The sequence below is a fragment of the Coturnix japonica genome, chromosome 2 (genome assembly GCF_054131305.1).
Source record: "Coturnix japonica strain WE chromosome 2, WE-NBRP24, whole genome shotgun sequence".
Taxonomy (NCBI): Eukaryota; Metazoa; Chordata; class Aves; order Galliformes; family Phasianidae; genus Coturnix; species Coturnix japonica.
The window spans coordinates 59,902,033-59,928,105 of NC_140664.1; the positions used below are offsets into that span (position 1 = coordinate 59,902,033).

The 26,073-nt window shown below is 38.2% G+C and overlaps 1 protein-coding gene across 8 annotated transcripts in view; it reads left to right on the forward strand.

Moving 5' to 3' along the window:
* The window catches only part of CNTNAP2 (contactin associated protein 2), a 568,010-nt gene that overhangs the window by 217,757 nt on the left and 324,180 nt on the right, over positions 1-26,073 (forward strand). For all 8 annotated transcript variants that reach the window (XM_085539942.1, XM_015854925.3, XM_085539944.1 and 5 more), the window contains 4 exons: positions 8,876-9,079; positions 11,245-11,429; positions 15,932-16,075; positions 25,123-25,387. In XM_085539942.1, the coding sequence (XP_085396068.1) occupies positions 8,876-9,079; positions 11,245-11,429; positions 15,932-16,075; positions 25,123-25,387 (798 nt within the window). The remainder of the gene's footprint in view (positions 1-8,875; positions 9,080-11,244; positions 11,430-15,931; positions 16,076-25,122; positions 25,388-26,073) is intronic.

A 26,073-nucleotide genomic window follows, 5' to 3' on the forward strand; every position in this document is an offset into this window, starting at 1 on the left:
AACAACTTCATAAGCCTAACTCTTCTGTATGTTTCCTAGTTATAATATTGGTGTGTTCATCAGTTTCACACTTGGCAAACCAGGCCAGGGAAAATACACAAAAATTTACATCATGTCCTTTCTGTGGAATTTATATAAATGGGTCAGGGGGAGAACATTACCCATCTCGATAAGATGATTCCAGGACAGATCCTAGGAGTTGTAGGGATCTCCCTGTTATGAATTAGCAGTTATTATTGAAAAAAGATGTCCCTTACATATTGTGTCTATTTTCCCAGTCCAGGAATACATCCTGGGCTAAGACATTCTATGGGGTCTGGCTCTCCAGACAACTGTGGGAGAATCCAGGCTTTGACAGAGATGTATTAGTATCTGGGCAGTGCAGTCAATATTGAGAGGCCATGCGAATCATGAGCCTATTTGCCTTCTGAAGCCACTCTGGATTACTAATCTAAGACAGTATAGACTCTTGGGTGGGCAAGATGAAATATCAAGAATGGTGCAGGAATTAGAGAAAGTTGGCATTAAATGACCTGCACGCAGCCCATAGAATTCCCCCCATATGGCCAGTGTGAAAGTCGGATGGCACATGGAGAATGATAGTGGGTTATAAAGAATTAAACACACAGAATCACAGAATCACAGAATTACCCGGGTTGGAAGGGACCTCAAGGATCATGTAGTTCCAACCCCCCTGCCTAGCAGGGCCACCAAACATACTCCTTTACTAGATCAGGTTGCCCAGGGCCCCGTCCAACCTGGTCTTGAACACCTCCAAGGACGGGGCATCCACAACCTCACTGGGCAGCCTGTTCCAGGACCTAACCACTCTTCTAGTAAAGAACTTTCCCCTAACACCACCTATTTGTGCGGCTGTACCCAATATTACTTCCCTAATGGACACACTGAGTAGGAAGATAAAAAACTATCAGTGTGTCCTAGATTTAGTGAATGCATTCTTCAGTATCCCAGTTGCTGAAGAATCACAGGATCACTTAATGTTTACATGGAGAGGCAGGCAGTGGACCTTTCAGGTCCTGCCACGGGGGTACATGCATTCACCAACATATTGTCATAATCTAGTGGTGTGTGACCTGGCTAACTGGAAAAAGCCTGCTGATGTTAACTTATATCATTATATTGATGATCTCCTGTTGACATCTGACTCACTGGAGGTGGTAGAACAGGCAGCAGATTCATTAACTGCCTATTTACAATAGAGAGGATGGGCTATAAATCCTCAAAAGGTCTGGGCCTGTCTGTAAAATTCCTGGGGGTGATTTGGTCAGGAAAGACCCAAGTACTGCCCAGTGCTGTCATAGGTAAGGTTCAAGCATTCCCAGTCCCTACAAAACTCAAGCAGCTGCAAGGATTTCTAGGTATATTGAGTTACAGGTGTTCTTTATACCTCACTTAGCATGACTGCCAAGGCCACTGTACAGACTCAAAAAAAGGGGCAGCTATGTGCAGGTGGAGAAAACCCACCGAGTTCAGCGCGGGGAAGCAAGTAGCTGACTCAATATGAGTGATAAACAAGCTTTCACTTTATTGCCTGAAAAGCCATACTTTTATAGCAGATAGATGAAGGTGTTTGAAAATCACACACACTAATTGGAGGAAAGCTACTACAATAACAATCCTAAAACCCCTCTCCCAACACGGAATTACATCTAGGGGTAACCCTGTGGCAATTATTGATGGAGAATGCAGTCAACTATGGGTCTCTACTTCATTTTAAGAGCATTGTATAGAGGACTAAGGACCAATGTGTTCCTTGGAACATGCTGGTTTCTTTTTAAGCTCCTCATGTTCTGTGTTGGAGTTGCACGTACCTATAATGAGTTAAGGGCACTCATGGAGATACCTGCCTGGTCCCTGTCCATTCTGGTTAATTTAAATGACAATATGGTGTTTGAAATGGTCTCCAGGTGCTCTTCCTAGTTCCTTATGCATGTTCAGGGTTCCAGCTTAGGTACCATGCTGTCAGTCTCTCCGAATGCATTGCTTGTAATAGTAATTTACATTATGTGGAAGAAGCCTTACCCAAAACGGGAGAATGCTGAGTGGCAGGGAATATGGAGAGGTTTAGGAGAGAGGTTAGAAGTGTGGGGACCCCCAGTGTCATGGGATTTTACTCTTGAACACCTGTGGAACCCTGAGGAACTAAGTGATTATCTGAGTAAGGGATGGTGCAGCTCAGAAAGATCTGAGGAGGAATGGCCTATTTGGGGCTTGGCTTGTGCTTACTGAGCTCTATATAACACTATTGTGGAGAGAGAGAGAGTTTTCAAACTGAGATCCAAACCAAAAGGGGAAACCTCTGAGTCAATCTTGATCAGTCACAAGAAGCACCAGTATCTGTGTCAGTTGCCCCTGTGGAAGGCCAGAAATGGAAATGAGTGTCCTCATGTCTGGAACGGAAGGAAGAAGAAATGGGGAAAGAGGTGGAAGATCCGGGTGAGGGGTCCCCCTCAAAACCACCACCACTGAGAAAGGTAAAGGAGAAAAGTGAGAGGCACAGAGAGGAGAGTGATGAAGAGTGAGTCACTGTTACCACTATTTGCCGGCCCCCAAAAATGACTGAAATCCAAGGCACAAGAAAGGAGTTTGAGATGCCCAAATGAAACTATTGTCACCTGGTTGCTTCGGTGTTGGGACAACGGGGCCAGTAGTGTGTCACTAAATAATAATGAAGCTCACCAACTAATGGCTGGGAACGAAAGACATCCTTTTAAAGTTGATCTGGAACCTGGGCTGACAAGATGAATACTGTTGAGAAAGGCATCCAGTATTTGAGAGAAACAGCCATAGTGGAAATGCTGTATGATTCCACATTTGTTTCTAATGATCTATGACAAGACCATGATCCTGACAGAGTGATGAGTACACCTGAAATATGGCAGAAGCTACAAGAGCAGCACCAGAGAGGTATGCCATTTCACTGGTAGCAACAACCAATAGATACAGAGACCTAGACAGAAGACCCCCAATTTTTGTACTGATTCTTACACTTCAAAACTTGGAACAAAATTTACCACCATCCCATGCCTCCATATCAGCCATCTGCCAAGTGGCAGAAAGACTAGATAAAATGGAGTAGAGCCAGGATGGCATGCAGGAGGAATTGTCCCTGATGATTAATCGTGATGAACCCATGGCAGTATCAGAAACACACAGTGTTGATTGAGGATAGAAATATGGCCTGTATTTTGCCCTGGAGAGCAGACCTCCCCCTCCTGGTACTTTTGAAACATCTGTGTTACTCCCTGTGAGTCTTTGAGCCTTCAGGATCACCAGAAAGAACAAAATGCCATCAAAACGTTCCAGTGTTGCTGTCAAATCATGTGTAACACCTGATGATGGTCTATGATGGACCTGCATCTCATGAGCATGTGCCTCCAGTAACATCATCGAGCACTGGCCCATAAAAGAGTGTGAACCTTAACTGATCATCACGTGTCTCGAATTGTACCAACATGCATTGTAATGGGAAACTGTATAAGTGCTGCAATTTATCAGATCTCTGTATTAGAAAATCTTACCCTTTAGTTAACTCAATCATTGGTTCCTTGCTGTGAGGGGGTAAAGTGTATGGGAACTGCTGAATCATGGTCTGTACCTTTGATTAGCCACCTGAGGCAAGCAATAAGTCAGCCCTGGAAGCACAAGTGAGGGCAATTCTCCTGTGCTACTGGAAGGGGTGGAGCCTGGCTCCACCTCTCCTAGACCCAATTTAAGAGCTGACTACCTCTGGGGAGTGATCTATTTTGGAGATCAATCTCATGGGTACTTTCAGTGAGCCCAGGATAAGGATAAGCTCCATCCATTCTTCTCTAACATAACTATTGTTTAGCCTAGCTCTTTCATATATTTCCTAGTTATAACATTGGTATATTCATTGGTTACACATCTGTTTTCAATCAACACAGTGTTAGTAGCAGACCTATGTGTGGTTGTTTCTTGGTGATGGGTAAGCACCTCAGGCCAGACCTGGCAGATGTGTTAGGAAGACTAATCTTCATGTGGTGAGGGGCAGCAGCTGGTCTGTGTGATGGGCTACACCAGGTTGCATGTGGCCATGGTCCATGTGTTGGACGTGCTTGGTATAGCTGGAAAAAATTCTGAAGGGCAGAAACATAATGTGTGGGTCTGTATATCTGAAAACTCACTTTGCTTAATGATGAAAGGATGTATGATCAGGCATTTCATAAACATGAGCCTTGGTCTCAACTAACTGTTTTTTAGTTAACGAATACAAGATGGGTTGTGGATTTTGTGACTGAACAAATAAATAGATATCGTTTATGAAACATTGGTTTTGTTTTTACGTACTTTCAGTAGAAAATAAATACTAAACATCATGAAGTTTGATGTAGTACTTTTCTTTGACACTCAGATAAGTCTTTCATTACTGTAAAAGGTATTTTTGGAAATTAAAGAATGTGAAAAGAAGCCTACATTTATATTGTACATAAGCAGTCTCTTGATAGCAATTGAGGACTCAGAATTAGTAAAAACTGACTCAGCAGATCATTTTTACATTCCCTAAAATCCCAGTCATTGTGGCATGGTTGTAGGCATTTCTTTAGGCACTCCAATGAATCTGGATGAAAAAGAATATTTCAGGAATTGTAAGTAAGCATTTTTTAAAATGCGCGTCTGAGATATGTTGCCAAAAAAAAGGCAACTTTTTTTAACGTAACAGCGGTTAATGTTGACTACCTAACTTTGAACTGAAATATATACAGTTTATTAATCATAATCTACAAAATGCTTTAATGAAATTTAAGATTCTACTGCACTAATTGCACAGTGGAATGGTTTTGTTTGTGTGCTTTTGGAGGAGGTCTGAATTATTTAAGTTACTTTCCACCATAATAACAAAAACTAGTTAGAAATTTTTGTAAGTTGCAATCAGCTACTCAAGAGATGTCCATAGAAGCAGGTGAAAATAAGAAAGATGTAATTGAAGAATATATGATAAAATATTTTTGATTTAACTCGGCACATGAAATGAATTATATACATATGATGTGCCAATAAATGTGGACACTTCTGTAGCCTCTAAGTTGGCAAGACTTTTCTTTAATAAGCTGAACATTTTAGAGAATTATTTTTTAGGAAATCAAATTATTAGTTGTGAATAGTGAGAAGGAAATCACAGAATCACAGAATTATCAAGGTGGGAAAAGACCTAGAAGATCATCTAGTCCAACCATTACCAATACTTCCCGGCTAAATCATATTCCTCAACACCACATCCAAAGGTTTCGTGAACACTCCCATGGTCGGTGACTCCACCACCTCCTTGGGCAGTGTATTCCAATGCCTGACTACCCTTTCCGAGAAGTAATACTTCCTAATGCCCAGCCTGAATCTCCCCTGGCACAACTTTCCCTCTAGTTCTATCACTGATTACATGAGAGAAGAGGCCAACCCCCAGCTCACTACAACCTCCCTTCAGGAAGTTATAGAGAGCCATAAGGTCTCCCCTGAGCCTCCTCTTCTCCAGGCTGAACAATTCCAGATCCCTCAGCCACTCCTCTTAAGGCCTGTGCTCCAGACCCCTCACCAGCTTCGTAGCCCTCTTCTGAACATGTTCCAGGGCCGCAATGTCTTTCTTGCAGTGAGGGGCTCAAAACTGAACACAGTACTTAAGGTGCAGCCACACCGATGCCGAATACAGGGGGACAATTACCTCCCTGTTCCTGCTAGTAGCACTGTTTTTTGATGCAAGCCAGGATGCCATTGGCCTTCTTGGCCACCCAGGCACACTGTCGGCTCATGTTCAGCTGAGCATCAATCAGTACCCCCAGGTCCGTTTCCTCAACACAGTCCTCCAGCAACTCCGCCCCAAGCCTATGGCGCTGCCTGGGGTTGTTGTGGCCAAAGTGCAGAACCCGGCATTTGGTCTTGTTGAACCTCATCCCGTTGGCTTCGGCCCAGTTCTCAGCCTATCCAGATCGCTCTGCAGGTCCTCGCTACCCTCAGGCAGATCGACACTCCCCACCAATTTGGTGTCATCCGCAAACTTACTGAGGGTGCACTCAATGCCCTCATCCAAGTCATCAATAAAGATGTTGAAGAGGACAGATCCCAGCACAGATCCCTGGGGAACACCACTCATGATTGGTCTCCAACTGGATTTAACTCCATTTACCACCACTCTCTTGGCCCGACCCTCCAGCCAGCTCCTTACCCAGCTGAGAGTGTACTCATCCAAACCACAGGCTGCCAGCTTTTGCAGGAGAATAGCATGGGAAACAGTGTCGAAGGCTTTGCTGAAGTCTAAGTAGACCACATCAACAGCCTTTCCTTCATCTATCAGATGGGTCACAGGATCGTAGAAGGAGATCAGATTGGTCAAGCAGGACCTGCCCTTCATGAACCCATGCTGGCTAGGTCTGATCTCCTGGTCATCCCACACCTGCCTCATGATCTCCCTCAAGACAATCCATTCCATTACCTTTCCTGGCACCAAGGTCAGGCTAACAGGCCTGTAGTTCCACGGATCCTCCTTAAAACCTTTCTTGTAAATTGGAGTCACGTTGGCAAGCCTCCAGTCTTCAGAGTCCTCACCCATTATCAGGGAGCGCTGAAAGATAACGGAAAGTGGCTCAGTGATCACCTCCACCAGTTCCTTCAGCACTCTCGGGTGAATCTCATCCGGACCCATGGACTTGTGGCAGTCCAGTTGGAGTAGTAGTTCCCTGACTGCTTCTTCAAGAATCACAAGGGGTTCGTTCAGTCTGCTCCCCAGCTGAGACTACCAAGTCAGAGCATGGGGAGCCCTGGAAACAACCAAGATGACTTTTAAAGACAGACGTAAAGAAGGCATTCAGAACCTCTGCCTTTTCCTTATCCTTTGTGATCACATTCCCAGCCTCATCCAGTAAAGAATGGAGATTCCCCTTTGTCCTCCTCTTACAGTTGATGTATTTGTAAAAGAGTTTCTTGTTTGTTTTCACCCCAGTGGCCAGCTTAAATTCAAGCTGGGCTTTTGCCTCTCTGATTTTCCCTCTACACATTCTAACAGCCTCTTTGTAGTCATTCTGAATTGCTCTTCCCTCCTTCCACAGGCGGTAGATTCTCTTCTTCTCCTGCAATCTTAAGAACAGTTCCCTATTCATCCACGCCGGTCTTCTTCCCCGCAGGCTCATTTTGCGGCTTAGGGGGAACGCCTGCTCCTGTGCCCTTAAGAATTCCTTCTTGAAGAGCAACCAGCTCTCTTGGACCCCTTTGTTTGCTAAGACTGAATGCCAGGGGACTGCTCCTACTAGTCTCTTGAACAATTCAAAGTCCGCCCTCTGGAAGTCCAAGGTAACAGTTTTACTATTCCCCCTCCAAGCTTCACCATGAATTGAGAAATTTATCATTTCATGGTCACTCTGTCCAAGGCAGCCCCCAACCTCCACATCTCCCACCAGACCTTCCCTGTTTGCAAAGAGCAGGTCTAGCAGGGCATTTCCTCTCGTGGGCTCTCTGACCAGCTGCATCAGGAAGGCATCCTCTATGCACTCCAGAAACCTCCTAGACTGCTTCTTCTGTGCCATGCTATACTCTGAGCATATGTCAGGGAAGTTGAAGTCCCCAATGAGGACAAGGGCTGATGACTGTGCAACTCATGCCAGCTGCTTGTAGAATACCTCATCTGTCTCTTCATCCTGGATTGGCAGTCTATAACAGACGCCCACCAGGATGTCTGCCTTGTCAGCCCTTCCTCTGATCTTTACCCATAGGGATTCAATGTTATCATCCCCCAGTCACAATCTCAGTAGCATAAAAGCATTCCCTAATGTATAGAGCCACACCACCACCCCTCCTTCCTTGCTTATCCTTACTGAAGTGTTTGTAGCCATCCATTGCAGCGCTCCAGTCATGGGAGCAAATACTGATAGAAATACTGATAGAAATAATAGCTAGGGCTCTAGTCACTGGTCACAGGTTAAGTGGCTTATAAAAGTGTTTTACTAAACAAATCTCTATAAATTTCTAGATGTTTGTATGTTTAGTCTTTTACAGAACTATTTTTAAAAGACAAGATTCAAAACTCAGTAGCAGTATATCTGTTCATTGAAATGAAGTTCTGTATCTATTAATTTGGGATCTTGCCTCCAAAAAAATTTGTGAAAAAATGTGGCTCATTCTTTAAAGATTAAAAAATTAAACTAAGAGTGCATCGAATTTTGTAGTATCATTATGCAACTTTTACATGCATATTGGATTAACTTTAAAAGGTAATCATTGAATCCCTCAGTTTTCCTCCCTAATTTTGAATAAAACCAAACCTAGATAAAAAGTCCAAATAATGGACTGTGAGTCCTAGTCAACTAGTGAGTTGAAGCTGAATTTTATCTAACGCTTCCATATAAAACTAAACAAGGCAAGGAAAAATATTTTAAAACTCCTAAGCAATTTCTTTAGTTTCATGTCTTAGTGTTTACAGTCTTCACAGATGCATATATTCAATTTTAAGATGTACTATATGAGTAATAAATAACAACTTGGAAGTTGTTGGCTAGTTAAGAAAATTTGTAGGAAAGCAACTACATTTAAGAGAAGCCAAAATAATTTTAGTGTTGTGATAGTATTTGTTCCCTTGATGCTGCTTTTTTTTTACATCCCATTAATTAAACTTATGCCCTTCCTGTTTCTTACTTTTTATAGGAATAATCCTTGGTCAGTAGAAAATGTATTTGCAATGCATGCTGCACTTGTTCAAGTCTTTATTCTGTTCAGATGTAATCCGCATATGACATTGTCATGGTTTAATAAAAAAACATATCTGTTTTCCCAGTAGCTACTGTAATATATAGCTACTCATAAACAATGTTATCTATTTTATTTTTATTTATTTAATTTTTTTTTCCATTAGGGGCTGATGTTATCAATTTTGATGGCCACGTAGTGTTACCATACAGATTCAGGAACAAGAAAATGAAAACACTGAAAGATGTCATCTCTCTGAAATTTAAGACTTCTGAAAGTGAAGGTGTAATCTTCCATGGAGAAGGACAACAAGGAGACTATATCACCTTGGAACTCAAGAAAGCCAAACTTTTTCTAAATTTAAATTTAGGTATTTTTTAATTTTTTTATTTTTGTCTGCTTTTGTCTTTTTTATGGGAGCAAGGCCAAGCCAGGACGGGCTACTTAGTGGGAATAAGAAGTCGCCCCTGTAAGCATGACTACAAGAGGAAGGTGGTGCCAGGACAGGTGGCCAGAATTAGGCCAAGGATTATTCTATACAATATAACATGCAGAAGGTCATGACTACTACCCTCTGCTCATCTTCCACGGGTGGGGAGGATGTTGCATCCCATAGTCTGAGGGGAATGAAGTCTTCAGGGCCTTGGGACAGTTGGTGAAAGGGTCTGAGGTGCAAGTTATTTTCTCTTCCCACACTTCATTTTTGGGTAGTGACATGGGATGAAATAGTAATATCCAGTCCATAAATGCCTGGCTGCAAGACTGGTGCTAAGGGTGGGGTTTTGGGTTCTTTGATAATGGCTGAATTTATAGGACACCAGACCTGACAGTAATACATGGGAAAGGTTTGTCTCACAGCAGCAGAAGGGTTCTGGGACATGAATTAGCAGGACTCACTCAAAGACCAGTAAACTAAGTTCAGAGAGGGATGGGGATGTAGATTGACTTGCACTGGCGGGGCGGAGATCTAGTACTGATGAAAACCAGGACATGAGATGTCACCACTTGAGGGTTGCTGGGCATTGGTTGGCATGGGGTAAGACCTAGCACTGCTGGCAGGCCACAGGTGAGCAGGTAGATGTATTTATTGCTGTGGGTTGGTCAGTGGGTAGAGAATAATTGCACCGTGGCTGTATAAAGTGCATGTATACATATATAGTGTTGTGTATTACATGTGTTGCATTTTTCCCATCTTCCTCTTCTTTCTTACTGTGTAATTTTTTATCTCAACCCACAAGTTCTAATTTTCCCATTTCTCTCCCTCCATCCCATCTGGGGTGGAAAGGGGGAATGTGGAGTGGGAAAATGGCTGTGATGTTTAGCTACATGCCAAGTTAAACCACAACTCTTTTTAAAAGAACTTATATCCTTCTTTTTCCTCAGATATGGCAGGCCACATAATTTAATTTTGTGAAAATGCTCGTCGTTCCCTTTAGATTGTTCTTTTTTACTTCCTGTCCTGTGTCTTCCCACTTAGTTTGTGTGAGAAAGTCCAAACAAAATAAGATCAATAATATATTATTGGAAACTTGTTGGAAAGGAAAGAGGATTGGTAGAATTATATTTTGCCTCAGCTATAATTTGGTCTTTAGAAACATGAAAAAATAGCTGAGATTGGAAGAACTGCTGGAGGTCATCTTGTCCATCCCCCACCTGAATCAGAATCACCTAGAGCTGGCTGCTTGTGAGTACATCCAGAATGGAAACTGTCATTATCTCATTTTTAAGAATACAATCAAGTGACTGTGTGAAAGAAAAACACTGTCTTTAATGCTAGGAGAATAAGGATTGCTCTTAGAAATCTGCAGCAAAAAATGATAGCAGTCTGGGAAGCTACAGGCCACGTGAGGTTCAGTAACCTTCCTACAAAGAAGCATAGCTTAAAGGTAGGTAGGGAGAAGATCCTGATTTTTTAAGCTTTAAAAAACTTCTTAAGATTTTACTATGAAGCAGTAGTAAAGTAAGTTGTATTAGCAGAAGATATTTTTTGCTGCTATTAGTTCATTTTGCTCTGAGACTCTTACACACTAACTAGTCCAGCTATGCTGGCAGTCTACTGATGATAGAACCTATTATAAGTTTTTATCAGACTGAGAAGACTTTTTATTAGCAGCCTATTATCAAATGCTATGTCCTCACCAGTACAGTACCCCTGTTCAGAACCTAATTCAAAGGCTATTCTAGAAAGAGTGGCAGCTTTTTATTTCAGTAATATAGGAATTTAAACACAGAAAGCCCTTAGTTGAATACTATTTTGCAACTGAAAGTAGCTACTGCTTCCCTGGTACACCCTCATATACCTAATATGACAAATATTTGTACAGTTCATTAATGTGATTACTAATTTATTTGATCCAGCCATCTGCATTTTTATAACATCACTTCTCCATGTGGTAGATTTTCATAGTGAATTGACTTCCTCCAGCCCTTTTGTGTTTCTGACATTATTCAGGTAAAGTATTGACAAAGTAAGAGAAAAATATTTGCCTAACTGACATGAAATGAAAATTGTTTTTGTTTCCATTCTTATTTTAGGTAGCAACCAGTTTGGCTCTATTTATGGCCACACATCTGTGATGACTGGCAGTCTCTTAGATGATCACCATTGGCACTCTGTTGTCATAGAACGCCATGGAAGAAACATCAATCTCACCCTGGATAGACGTGTTCAGCATTTCAGAACCAATGGAGAATTTGATTATCTGGACCTGGATTATGAGGTAGATGGTGAAATCTATGCATTTTCATTCAAATTGACTTTATAAAGAAAAACCCAATAGGAAGAGAAAATTGACATAATTAAAAATGTTTTGTTGTTTTTAATGTTTGTTGTTGGTTTTTTTAATAACACTTTTTTTTTTTTTTCCTTATATTTCTTTTGAATAATCTATACCCTTAGGTATATAGTTTCCCTTCATCAGGTTCTTTCTGTCAGTTCTTGTCAACAGTTTATGGGCTGATTTGGCCCAGTTCCACAGGTCACTCCAACCTGCTAAACATGGATCTCTGCTCTGGAAAGGGATAGGGAAAAAGGATAGAAAGATAGGCCTAAGGGAAAACAGCTACAGCAACCTGAGGAGAAGCAAGATAATTTACTAAATAAGATATCAGAATGCAAGATAACACACTATAATACAATATACTACAATATAGTTAGGATTGAAGCTAATAATTCAAATATAACAAGAGAGTCTGAAAACTGAAGGTGTGCTACTGGGGCAAACAGAAGGGAAGAGAGTAAGGTCCTGTTACTTTGCCAGGAATTTCATTTCTTCTCAGAATGCAAAGACCTCTGGGATATGTAGTTCTTCTCTTCTGGAACAGATACTTGAAACTGGAACATTAACTCTTCAACTCCAAGTGCACTATATGATCTTATGATGTGAAATACTGATAAACAAAATGTAGACTTCTAGTGTTCTTTTCCCTTGAAGACTGCAGCTTGGCCAATCACTGAGGTGACACCAATGTGGTGAACAGCGAAAGGGACTTTATTGAAGCTGATACACGCTTATATATTCTATGCTTATCGTCCACTAAAGCTACACACATCAGGATTAATCACGTAAGTGCGCCCACCAGGACTGCACACATCATTAGTCCTTATCTCAAGGGGAAGGGTCCTAACGCGTCACAACCTGAAGCCCGCTTACACCTAATACAACACCAAAAGTCATAAAAGTATGACAGATCACTTCTGTTGTAAGGCTCATCCTAATCTTTTGTTTTAAAATGGGAGATCTATGTAATTCAGTAAGACTAGGGTATGCTATAGCTAAGCAACAGATGTAAGCACAAAATAGATTTTAAAAAAATCTTAATTTTTAATCATACCATCTGCATTACTTTCAGGTGTACATTTTGCACTTGAATCAGACAGAAGTATTTTTTAGTGAGAGTTAATATACCTTTGTAGCAAAAGAAGCTGCTTAGAACTTTTATAACTTACCAATGATCTTGCTCTTCTTAGTCAAATAAGTACTTCCTTATATTATCGCAAATGTACCATCACTAACTTTTTTTTCTATAAAGAAAACAGTAAAGAGTTAAAGATTTAAAAAAAAACAAAAACAAAAACAAAAACAAAAACAAAAAAAAACTAATCCAGTTATTTGATCAATTGTTATTGCCCACAAGTTTTGATGAGAAATGATGCTACACTACACTTGCTCTTAGCCTGAAAAGCTGTCCTAAAAACCTGAAGAAAGAAACTGCAGAAAGGAACGTGTACTCTTGGTAGAAGAGGACCAGATTATGGAATATCTGAGAAAACCATACACTTGTAAGTCCACAGGCCCTGATGTGACACACTCATGAATGCTGTCTCTGTGATATCCTTCTTGATAATCTTTGTTCAAGAAGCATCTGAAGACTGAAATAAAGTAGAAGTTATTGTGTCTTCAGAAAGTATAAGGTGGGGCCAGAGAATTACAGGCCAGTGAGGTTCCCATTGATCCCTGGGAAGGTGAATGAACAGCTAATCCTGGAATCTGTTTCCAGGCATGCAAAGGACAGAAAATCAACAGATGCTGTCAGCATGGTTTCACTCTGAAGACTTGTTTGACCAACCTCATGAGCTTCTGTGATGAAATAACAAGCCTAATGGATGAGGGGAAAACAAACTACATTGCCTATGTGGACTTCAGTAATGCCTTTGACTCCGCCTCGTATAATACCCTCACAGAGAAGCTGCTGAAGTATATGGACTGGATGAGCAGGATTGTGAGGTGGATCCAAAACTGGATGAATGGTCAGAGACAGAGGGCAGTGAGCGGCAAGTTTTAATTGGAAACCAGGAGTAAGCAGAATACCTCAGTCATGAATTCTGGGCACAGTCCTGTTTAGCATCTTCTTCATTCATTCTTCTGGATGACGGGATAGAATGCACCCTCAGTAAATTAATGGAAACTACAGGGAGTGACTGACTTGTTGGAGTGTTGGGCCACTCATTAGAAATAGAAGATCTGAACTGTGCTACTGGAAAGTCATATATGTGATTTTATTAAAGATTTTTAATTGATTGAACAACAGAAAATGTTAGGGTGCCATAAGCCAATTTACTTATCTATGTCGTATATGGATGTAATAAATGTATTATAAGCAGTAAGAATGGAATCCAGAAGGTGCAGTTTTCTCTCTTTTTTGACATTAGATTCCTCACTGGCAGGTCCCAAAGGTACATTTCAATCTCCATGTACACAGATTTTTTTTTTCATGTTTAATGGAAATTGTTTTAACACGTATGAAGACATTCTGTGGTTCATATATATGAAAGGCAGAGCCTTGAGTTCTCCATGTTTTCCTCTCAATTAACTTACTGACTTTAGATGTTAGACAACATTACATTAGACATACATTGCCCATGTGATAAGTTAATCTACAGGTGGTAGATCTCAAGGAATCAAAACAATTTTTCATACAAAACACTGTAACTCCAAACATCCCCACTTTCCTCCTACCTTCACTCAGCTTGTAACTGAGCAAAAAGTCAAGTGGTGTGGGATACAATGTCCAGAAACTAGGGCATAGGAAGTTCTGCACGAATGTGTACAAGAACTTCTTTATGGTGAGGGTGACAGAGACCTGGAACAGGCTGCCCAGGGGGGTTGTGGAGTCTCCTTCTCTGGAGGTACTCAAGACCTGCCTGCCAGCCTACCTTTGTGACATGGTTAGGGAACCTGCTCTGGCAGGGGGTTGGACTTGATCTCTGGAGGTCCCTTCCAACCCCTATGATTCTGTGATATCTCTTTGGTAAAATGGGGTCATTTGTCCTGGGTGTATCCCATTCCAATTTCTGTATGCATTCTCAGTCTACTCACTGGTAGGGGAACATGAGAAACTTAAAAATCTTTGATACTACGTAAGCACAATTCAGCAGAAGATAAAAAAAAACCACCACTGTGTTACTAATGCTGTTTTAGTCAAAATACCAGGAAGACCATTTGACAAAAACAAAATAATAAAATTATATTCTCCAGTTCTGCTTTTGTTTTTTTGTTTTTTTGTTTGCTTTTCCTCAAAGTCAAGTCAAAATAACATAGAACATCTGCGGATATGCATGCAAAGTATTCTTAAGTAGCTGGTGTGTACTATTTATAAAACCCTTAGTTTTCAGTGGAGTACTTGAAATGATATAGTTCTTGCATGCAGTGCCAAAGTCTCCTATTTTGTATTTTAAAAGTAAGTCCCTTGAGCTGCATTTTCATGTTATCAGTAATAGCCAATGGAGCTAACAATGAATTACATTTGAAGGCTTGGCTCTACCAAATCTCACCAAGAGACTGCAAGCAGAAATTTTTATGAGATTTCTTGGGCTAGGAAGTCTAGTTGTAATCACTATTTGTGCCTTAATATATTTGATATAATTACTTAACATAGATTGCAAAGATAAATCTCATGAATCCTTTATTCTTCACACTTGGGCTGCAAAATATTTATGAAAGAGTGTAGCATTATTTACTTTCAAGCATTTCAGAACGACACTGATGTTGTAGATGCCTGTGTATTCTCTATAGAGTAACTGGGGGAAATGAGAGATTTTAATTTGTAGAATGTTTATTTTTTTTTAGTGTTTTAACACTAGAGTCTCTGGGTAACCCAGGGTAATTAAATTGGTCATGAATGAATATTTCTTTTTTGGCCTACTAAATTAGCTGGTAATTTCTTATTGACCATAACTATATGATAAAATCATGTTCTCAGTAGTGGAAGGTGAGCCTGTTAACAGAACGTATTTTTTAGAACTGTGTGATTATATAAAATTCTGCTAGATAAAATAAATATGTAAGTATTATAGAAAGCAAATGCATTGCAGTGAAGCCCACAACTGCTACATTGTATTTTAAGCTCTGGCATACATTTAGAGCTGAGTGAATGATTCAAATCAGGCTATCTATCTGACTAATTTCTAATTTATTTACTTTTGTTGAAAAATTACTGAAATGGACATTTATTTCAAGTTGTTAGTTATTTGAAACTGGTACTGAGCAGTAGTGATCAGAAGATCAGTCCATATGTGAGTAACTGTGATATGTTCTCTCTTTATTTGGGAAAACTTAATAGCGGATAGGGTTTATCACCAAAAAATATTTCCAGTCGTGACTTCATCATAGACTTTTTCCTGCTTTTCCAGTACTTGTTTGATACTTTCTTTTTCTAGTAAGCAAAGATTCTAAGCCTTTGTTCTCCAGTAACTGTCTTTCATTTTCTGATACACTCAAAGATAACCTTTGGAGGCATGCCTTTTTCTGGGAAGCCAAGCTCTAGCAGTAGGAAAAATTTCAAAGGCTGTATGGAGAGCATCAACTACAATGGCAATAATATCACTGACCTTGCTAAAAGGAAGAAATTGGAACCTTCAAATATGGTAAGAACATAACTTAATGATCACCTAAACTTCTGTTTCTCTTTCTAAGGAAAATTTGTGAGTGTGTCTGGCAGATACTGAAATCATGGAATTTAAGTTTCAGCTTTCCAGATTTAGCCTTTGGGTTCAGATTAATGTTTTTTAAAAGAAAGCCACCAGATCAATGAATACCTTCTTGCTTTCCTTCCATATTATATTAATCCAGAACCAGGATAGACAATATTTATTATTAAATCAATTGCAGTATATCAAGGATGTAAATCTTGGTATCTTCCATCACTACAGAGCAAGTTACTTGGGTGTGCAAAATCATTTGAAAGGGATAGCTCAGAGCCATTTTATGGGAGCTCTCTAAAGCATATTAAAGATAAGGATTTTAAACTTCAAAACTGTTACTTAGCTGTTAACATTACAGATTATTAACATTATATTCTATTTTTATTTTTCTCTTGTTGCTTTCATTTTTAAACTTGTTTCTTTCTGTAAGGGAGATTAGGAAAGTACTTTCATTTCTATATTTTTAAGGATCCAGGCATTTTAAAAAGTGTTACTGGGTTAAATGAGCAATGTGGGTAGGAAATAAATCTATTGTCACCCTGAATTTGAGATGTAGAGTGTCTATAAAATCCTTTTTCTGATTTATTTGGATGTAAATTTTCTGTTTGTCTGTTTAGTTTGTTAGTTGGTTAAATTCTGTCACCTGTAACATTAAAGCAAAACCTACGTATATAGTTTTGGTAGTGTTAGTGGTTCACCACTAAGCTGTGGCATGCTAGTTTAATTTGCTTATTCTCTAGATTTCTACTTCTGAGAATATAAAAATAGAAGTGATCTTTTCTTTCAGGTGAATTATTTAAATTGTTTCCATTCTTCAAAAACAAAATTAGTTTCACTAATTAAATCAACATGGATTTTTATGTTTCTTAGAAAAACTTTTTTTTCTTCTAGTTCTGAGCCTGATTTAGCATGAAAAATACTAAGTTGAAACTACTGTTGTTGTTAATCATATTTATGATGTTGGCACTTAAGCAGTCTAACCAGGATCAAAGTTCCATTGTAGGAACTGTGCAGATGCATGGCAGCAGACAAACCCTGACCTAAGCAAAAAAGAAAAACAAATAACATGTAATGAAATTGAACACAAGCAAAGTAATTGGTAAGGCTATAAGAAGTATCATAGGGAAAACAAACAAAAACAGATGGAAGAAGGATAAAAAATGAGGTTTGAAACAAAAAGAAAAATGTCTTTATTGTCAGGTTTCAGAAGTCATAAAATGAAAGGGAACAAACAAATTAAATTTATACAATGAGGATGTCCAGAAAACTTAAGAAATTAATCTTGATTTTACATAGAACAAAAATAGAAGTGATAAAAATCCCTAGGTCTCACAAACATAGATGTTACAAACATAAATGCACCACTAAGAGTCTTTCAACATCTACTTAAGCAATTTATTCATTTTATCTTTAGAGGGTAACAATATGGAACAAAGAAGTTTTGCAGTTCTCTGTGATAGAGTAAGTGCCAGCAAAGATTTAAGGAGAATGAATAAGATGAATGAACTGAAACAATTTTTGCTCTTATTAATGCAGCCTGATTTGTTTTCACAGAAATGAGGCAAATAATAAGCATACACAAAAAGGGGAATAGGAAAGAGAAGAATAAGAAAAAAATTGGAGTGTCAGTTTTTCTCACAAATGGACTTGCAAACAAGAATTTGCAGTGACTTACTAGAGCATTAATTTCTAACTCTTGTTTACAGCAGGCAAGTTTTCCAATCAGTATTTTCTATTATTGAAAATAATAAGTTTATATATGGTTTCTTATGCTTGTTTCATTTATATTTTAATATGACCAACAATTTCAATATAAATGCATACATTTCAGTATAAATACACACTAAATATTTGATTTGCATGTCTCATTGCCCACAGAGCTATTCAGAAAATTATTCTGAATCTACACAAAAAAAATCTCTTACTCTTTGAAAAACAGGGTTTCTTTTACAGAAACAAGCTGAAGATTAGTTCTAACTTTTAGCAAGATCTAGTGAGCAATCTGTATCTAATGGGCTTTGTTTCAAAGGGGAATTCTCTTATGAATTACAGTCATAGTGGGAACTGGTAATTCAGTTCAGATTAATCTAAATGGCTCAGCAGGGAAAATACAGTTTTGGGTAACAGAGGAATTAGAATTATGTGTTACTTCCTCAAGAAATCTTTTATGCAGTTAGAGTGTTCATGGTAAATGAGCTTACTGATGTAAATAGGTAATAGGTAAATAATGCATTTGGCAGAATCAGCCTAAGCAAGTGCTCTGTGTGTAAGCATTTTATGAATCAGGATACCTTGACAGTGTCAATTGGATGTGGAAGCCACCTTCTTGTGTGAAAGTTCTTAGTACTTCATAATAACAGTGTTTTAAGAAAAACTTATAAATGTCTAATGAAGTGCTTTCTGAGTGCTACTTAAGTGACATTGTGGCTGGTGTGTGTAACTGAACCATGAGGTGCCAGCTCTTACAAAATGCTGTTGCCTTCTCTAGAGCAAATGAGGGCAATGACAGAGCCTTTATTTGAGAAATAGACACAATAGGAAAAGATACCAAAAAGAAATTACCTCACCTCTCCTAGTACCAGTCAGCAGAAAGGGACAAGATGAGGAATGTGACACTCTCCTGTAAATAAAGTTGCGCAGAAGAAATTGTTTTAATAAACTAACAAAAATATCTTGTGATTTCATTTGTTTTGATTTGGGTAGGTAGACCAAAGGCTATGTGCTCTCATTAAACACTACTGAGAATCACATTCTGGTATTATTTTTCCTATTTCCATGTAATGAATTAAAACTTCATATTAAAATTTGTATTAGGAAATTTTTGAACAGCTGAAGTAACTTAGCTTAAAAATCAAATCAAACTTGCTGTGGTGTAGGTAGGGCTGTGCTGGGGAAATTCATGGGTGTTGAATATGTTTGTAAGAAAACACATTGTATTTGTCATCTGAGGAACTGTGGGTTATTCTGAAGTTGATTCTTATTAAAAAAGATAGTGATCTTCTATTAGGTAGCACTGTGTGCAAGGCACTTAATGAGCCAACATTTGCCATCTCTCTACTAAAATATTTCATACAGTGTTTTAAGTGTAGTCACAGCATGATTAGTGTTTACATTTAAGTATGTTTACTTTGAATACAAATACAGGTATATGGAACCAGAAACCAACCTTTTTTTTTTATTTTTTTATTTTTTTTATTTTTTATTTTAGAATACAGCACCATTTTAACAAAACAACAATAACAAAAACAAAAAAAAAAAAGAAAATATTTTAAAATAATCTACCTTTTAATATCATTATTAGCATTTATTTATTTATTTATTAAGCCAAAATATTTACAAGTACAACAAAAAACTTTGGGTTTTTTGTGCTGTTTGTTTGTTTGTTTTTTAATAAATATAAACATATATAATTCCCTGCAAGTAGGTGACAAGATGAATTTAAAGTCTGAAACAAAATGTGAGGAAGAGCATAGTAGGCTGACAAAATTATTTCTGTCGCCGGATGAGAAGTTGCTTGAAAGACTGTGTATTTCTGGAGAAGAACAAAATACATCTACAGAGGAAATAATGAATCAACCAAAAACAAATATTGATAAAATGTGTCTTCACAGACAATTGAAGTAGCAAACCTAACCTATAGTTTTCCTCTAAGACTGAGTTGGACTGTTTGTATTATAAGATATTTCAGTATTTTGTTAATGACATTAATAATAATATTTTGCATTTCTATGTCTATAGGGACTTTTTTTTTTCTTTTTTCCTTTCCCCCTGCCCCTCCACAACAAACAAACAAACAACAACAACAACTCTCCTAAAATACTGTGTAGATTTTAGTTGCAGGAATCAGCTACGCTGTCCCTGAATCAATATGCTGATAGCAGTAGATAGCAGCAGCACGGCTGAGAAGAATATATGTGTGAGAGTTCCAAACTTGTCTTCAAATGCATAATCTGGAGCCAGCTGTTTAAAGCTTCATTGTTCCATAAACAATGTCAGGAGCAAAGTTTTTAACCCTATGATTAGTAATGTATACTGAAGCATTATAATTAACCAGTGAGATTTGCAGATTAATCCTGCTGTCAGGACTGTGTAGATAACTAGCAATTTTTGAAGCCTGATTAAAATATTGACATCTAGTCAAATTTGAGACAGATTTTTGAAACATTACCTGAAGCAAAAGGTTGCTCGGTACCTAACAATCATATATTTTTCTTCAAATATATAGATTTATATTGAACATAGTCTTTCACGTACAGAATATTTGTGAACACATTTTCAGATATAGAACTTGCACATTTTCTCATAGTACAAGGTTTAATTGGAAAGTCATACACTTAGTGCTTAAGAAAAATCTTTCATTGCACAATACAGTAGCCTGGCTATTAGTCTCAGAGTATTACGAAGTCTCATTAAGCCACGTTTTGGAATACATGGTCATTAATTGCCATATTAATTGGTTCTTATTTTTCCTTGAGCGTGCTGATAAAGTACATATTGTTTGTGTGTGTGTGTGTGTGTCAGAAATGGAAAACGGCAACATAAAATGTAAAGTTAAAAAAAAAAAAAAAAAAAAAAAGGTGCAACTTTAAAAGAGAGTTAGAGATTATATTGATTCCCGAGAGAAGTTTGTAAAATTATAAAATATTTATCTTCAAGGTGCTCTTTTTTATTTAATCATTTGCTTGCCTTCTTTCATTAAGCTTGACATTTGTCTGTCTTTGAAACTGCAGATGGGATCTGTGAAGTTACTTTCCAATAGAAGATCTCTTGGTAGTCACAATAAATAAATAAATAAAAGGTTCCCGTCTCACTCCAATTTATAGGAGGGAGGCAAGGTTCTTTTGCATATGCATACCCGGCATGCGATTAAGAAACAACAGTTCAAATTTTGGTCCGACTACTTTATTACAAGTCCTAGCTGTTTAGGGAAATGGGGAAGGGAAGTTGGGCAGTAGGAAAGATAGGAAATGTAAGCAAGGAGTGTCTGTAGAGAGCAAAAGAGATAGTTACCACTATGGGTCCAGCAAGGTACATAGTAGGTCCCTTGATCTCAGGAACTCATCTTATCATAGTGGGGGATGGGAGAAAGCCAGGAAAGATCCGCAGCAAGCAGGCATCTGGAGGTTCTTCTGAAGAGGTTTTCCCCTCAGGGAATTCGCTGTCAAAGGTGTCTTTGGGTGTTTTTCTCCAAAGTCCCTAGTTTAGTGAGGACCTTTTGTCCCCCATTTCTGTGTTGTTTTTTTTTCTTCTTCTTTTCTCTCAGTTTAGTGTGACATTCCTGGCGCAACAGAAAAACAAGCAGGAAGCAGTGCCTCTGTTGCCATGCACAAGCATTAGTGCCTTTTGCAGTGATCAGCTCCTTCAAGCAGCACCCCTGAGAAAGACTGCTTGTCCTGCTTCTGTTTTTTTTGCAATCATAAGCAGAGGTAGTGTGGCATGGTGACACCCACCATTCACCCCTCATGAAAGGCCTCATGAAGCAAGCGTTGAGACAAAAAAAGAAAAACAGTTTTGTCTTTCACAGCTCCCTCTGCTATAAGATTGAGAATGTACTTTACATTTCCGTCTGCGAATAAGTGCTGATGTCAAATTTAGAAAAATTTAGAAAAGATTTTAATTCTCTATGGGGTAAAAAGACACTCTTAATAAAATAATAACAATAACAATCATAAATAGTGAGTAAAAAAATAACTTGCTTATTGCCTATCTTAATGCAAGTGTTCAATGAGAAGAACAAGCACGGAAAAAGAAGCAGACAAAGTATATAACAAAAAAAAAAACAAAAAAAAAAAACACAAAAAAAACCCAACAACTGTAGTCAATGGGAGTTTCAGCTTTCATTTAAAAATCATAAAATGTTGTTAGGTTAGAAGGGATCTTGAATATCATGTAGTTCCAATGCCCTGAGATGAGCACAGTTGCCAACCACTAGATCAGGTTGCCCAGGGCCCCACCTAGCCTGGACCTGAATGCCTCTAAGGGAAGAGCACCCACATCTTCTCTGGGCAACCTTTCCCAGTGCCTTACCACAGTGAATAAAAAATTTCCTCCTAACATCTAACCTAAATCTCCTTTCTTTTAGTTTAAAACAATTCCTGCCTATGCTGTCACTCTCAGACTATGTAAAAAGTTGCTTTTCTGCCTGTTCATAAACTCATCTCAAGTACTGGAAGGCCACAGTGAGGTCTCCCAGAAAAAACAGTCCTCCTCTCCATTATAAATAAGCCCAGGTTCCTCACAGGTGAGGTGCTCCAGCCCTCAGATCATCTCTGTGGCTGCACTCTGCACCCATTCCAACAGCTCCATGTCTTTATTGTCTTCAGAACCTCAGACCTGGGCACGGTATTTCAGGTGCTACTTCACAAGGACAGAACTGAGGGAGATAATTGCCTCCTGTTACCCTGTTGGCTGCCTTTCTTATGAGGCAGTCTAGTATACTATTGTCCTTCCAAATTACAATTGCACACTGCTGGCTCATATCCAGCTCTTCATCCACCAGAATCCCCAGGTTCTACTTGACAGAGCTGCTCTCAACAAGTTCTTCTCCCACTGCACATACATATCTGAGATAGCTCCATTCCAATTGGCAACACCTCACACTTTTGTTTGTTGAATCTAATTTGGTTTTACATAGGCCCACTTTTCAAGATGGTATCTCTCCCTTCTGTCACATTAACTGCATCACTCAGTTTGGCATCAACTGCAAAGTTGCTGAGAGTGCACTCTATCCCACCAAGTCATATATCAATATCAATAAAGATATTGAAGAGTATGAGTCCCAAGATAGAAAAGATATCACAAGGAATTAACTCACCCCTCCTGGTAACAGTTTGGAGAAAGGGACAATTTGGGGACCCTCCCCCATTCCTACAGTCACGCCACAGAAGAGAACAGCAGGTGGAAGTAGGAACCCTTGCATATTCAGACTGCCATTAAGTAGGGTGGCTCCAGACCCCCACGCCACTCCCAGTGCTCATGTACTCATGTAGTTCACTCATTGGTTCAGGCTGTCACCCTGGAATTCCACTACACCCTCTATGTCTATGCAGGAGTTCCCCAACTTGGAAACAGAACAAATTTTCTTATTCTTAATGTGAATTTTCTAATGAGAATGTTAACATAGGAATACAAATTGTATTTCAGTTGATCTCTAGGGTTTTTTTTTTGTTTTGTTTTGTTTTTTTTTCATTCTGTTAAATCTAGGATTGAATGAAAAATATTTATGGGTATGTATGGCACATCTGGAAATGCTCAGATTAACAGTATCCAAATAAACATGTTTGCTATTTGGAAGTACTGCTTAGTAAGCTGAAAAAAGAAACAAGCAAACAAGCAAAGAAAGAAACAAACAAAATCTCTGGGCTACTCTTAGATTGAAGGAAAAAAAAAAATGAAAAAAAAAATCAAACAGATTTTCAGAGCAGCCAAAGGGAGTTCCCTTGTCTTTACTGAAAAAGTGGTTGTCATTTATCTAACTCATATAATAGATTAAATGCTCAAATTGAAAACAAGTATTTCTAAGATTTATTTAGGACATCCTCATACATATTTTTCAAACTTACAGTCTGGTTTCAAAATGCACCATAAATTTAAAAAAAAAAAAAAAAGTAATTAAAAAGAAAAATCATTAAGGTGAGTTTAAAAATATGCACATGCCAACCATAATATCTCACTATGTGACTCCTACTGGAATTCTAAACAGTACTCAGGTGAATTTTATATCTAAACAACTAAGTATCTCTGACACTGTTGTTCAGTCCTTAATAGTTTTTAATGTGGAAATGTAAAGCTACAGACCCACTGCCCTGATCATCATTATCGTTTCTGTACTGTATCAGATAAAATCTTACTTTCTGAAATCAAATTGAAATTACCTCAGGATAAGAGTTTGCCACAGTACATCAGAAAAACCAACCATAAAATACAGTCAACTTTGCCACATAGTAGAGCTGTTCTTCAGTAGAAGAAGTCTTTGTATGCATTGATTAATTAAAATGTCAGTCCTGGAGATAGATTGCCTTAGGTAAATGCATTATGTTATGAAGTAATAAAATTAGTGCTACACGTTCCTACATTTCAGAGGAAAACAAAAAAATCCTGTCTACAATATGGTTTGACATTGTCCTCTCTCAGGAAAAAAGACATTACAATCTGAGTGAATATTTCATGTCTATGGCTCTGGTCTTACATACAGATATATTTTAAAACTTCTAAATTCAGGATAGTTGACTGGATTTTTATCAGTTTCCCTAGAAGTGATATTTTACAGATTACAAACTCCAAATTCTTCTACAAAGGAAATAACAGAATGATCACAGTTATTACATATTGTTCATGGTCAGCTACTCCAAATCTTTCAGCTTCAAGATTTACTGCATTTAATTTTTAAAAATTATCCAGCAGACAAGGTAACAGAGAAGACAGTTGTTCACAAGTTATTATATGTCTTTCTTTTACAGCCTCATGTATTGTACATGTACAATGACTTGTTTATTTAAGGATATTTTGGAACCTTGACTTCATTTTCATGAAAACATGTGCAATTACCCTCTTACAGGTGGTTTCTCTCTGATTCATTTCTTCCTCTTTGAAATGGGAATATTAAAGTTTTCATGCAAGGTTTATCTTAGATGACAATTTAAAGGGCACAGTGTACAACTTACTACACATATGTACAGTGAAAAATACAACTAAGCCACTTTTTTGGCACAAGCCTCAAAGAAAAACAGAAATATAAGCAAATACATCAAATTATTAACAATAATGCTATTAATAATACATTTTTACAATTTACATTTTTTACATATTTACTTTTACCACGGTAAACTCTGAATTAAATGAAACTTCTCTAGAGCTGTCTATGAATTTAGTGGAATCTTACAATTTTACTTATGTGTTTTTTGTTTTGTTTTGTTTGTGTTGTTGTTTTTTTCTTTTTGTTTATTTGTTGTTTTTTTGTTCGTTTGTTTTTGTGTGTGTATTTTACTCAGGGAAATTTAAGTTTTTCTTGTGTGGAGCCACATACAGTACCTGTCTTTTTCAATGCCACCAGTTACCTTGAAGTTCCTGGACGCCCAAGCCAGGATGTGTTTTCAGTCAGTTTCCTTTTCCGAACCTGGAACCCCCATGGACTTCTTGTCTTCAGCAACTTCGCAGATGGTCTGGGGAATGTTGAGGTTGACATTAATGAAGGCAAGGTCAGCATTCATATAAATGTCACCCAAGCCAAGAAGAATCAAATAGATATCTCATCAGGTAAGTGTTTTCAATTGATAACAATTTTGTTGGCTTTGCTTAAAAGCATCATAGGATTTAAAATTGGAAAAACTCTTCTTCAAATTTAAGAATCAAATTTGCAGCTGCATACTTATTCACACTGAATCAAATCCCTTATTGTGTGTTTTATTGAGCAAGGGTTAAAAAAGAAGTTGTTAAAAAAGAAAATTGTTAAAAAAGAAAGAAAGAAACCACAAACATTTTTATTCTGAGCAAAAAGAGAAGACATTTTACTCCTTGCCTGCAAGACCTCTTCTTTTCTTTCTTCCACAACTCGTTCAGTCTTCTGTGCAAAAACACTTGGTTTCATCAGGAGAGAGTAATATATACTCTTGCTGAGAACAGTCTAGTAATAAAGAAACTCTGCAAACACAAGGCCAGTATGAAAAAACTATGGCATTTTCTAATCATTCTGTATGATCATGTCGGAGAAGTAACAGCTTTCATTACTTACCTAAGGAGTGTTTGGGAAATGCTGAGTGAAAGAATTCCTGAGCATTAGGTCTGCTTCAGGAAGGTAGGGTGCGTGTTCATTTTAATTCATACACTTCATAAAATTGCTTGATGAATCCTAAGGTCCAGAGGGATCTGGCTGATATAGTTGCTGAATCACTCACTATTATATTTGAAAAGTTAAGTCAGGCAGGTGAAGTCTCCAGTGGCTG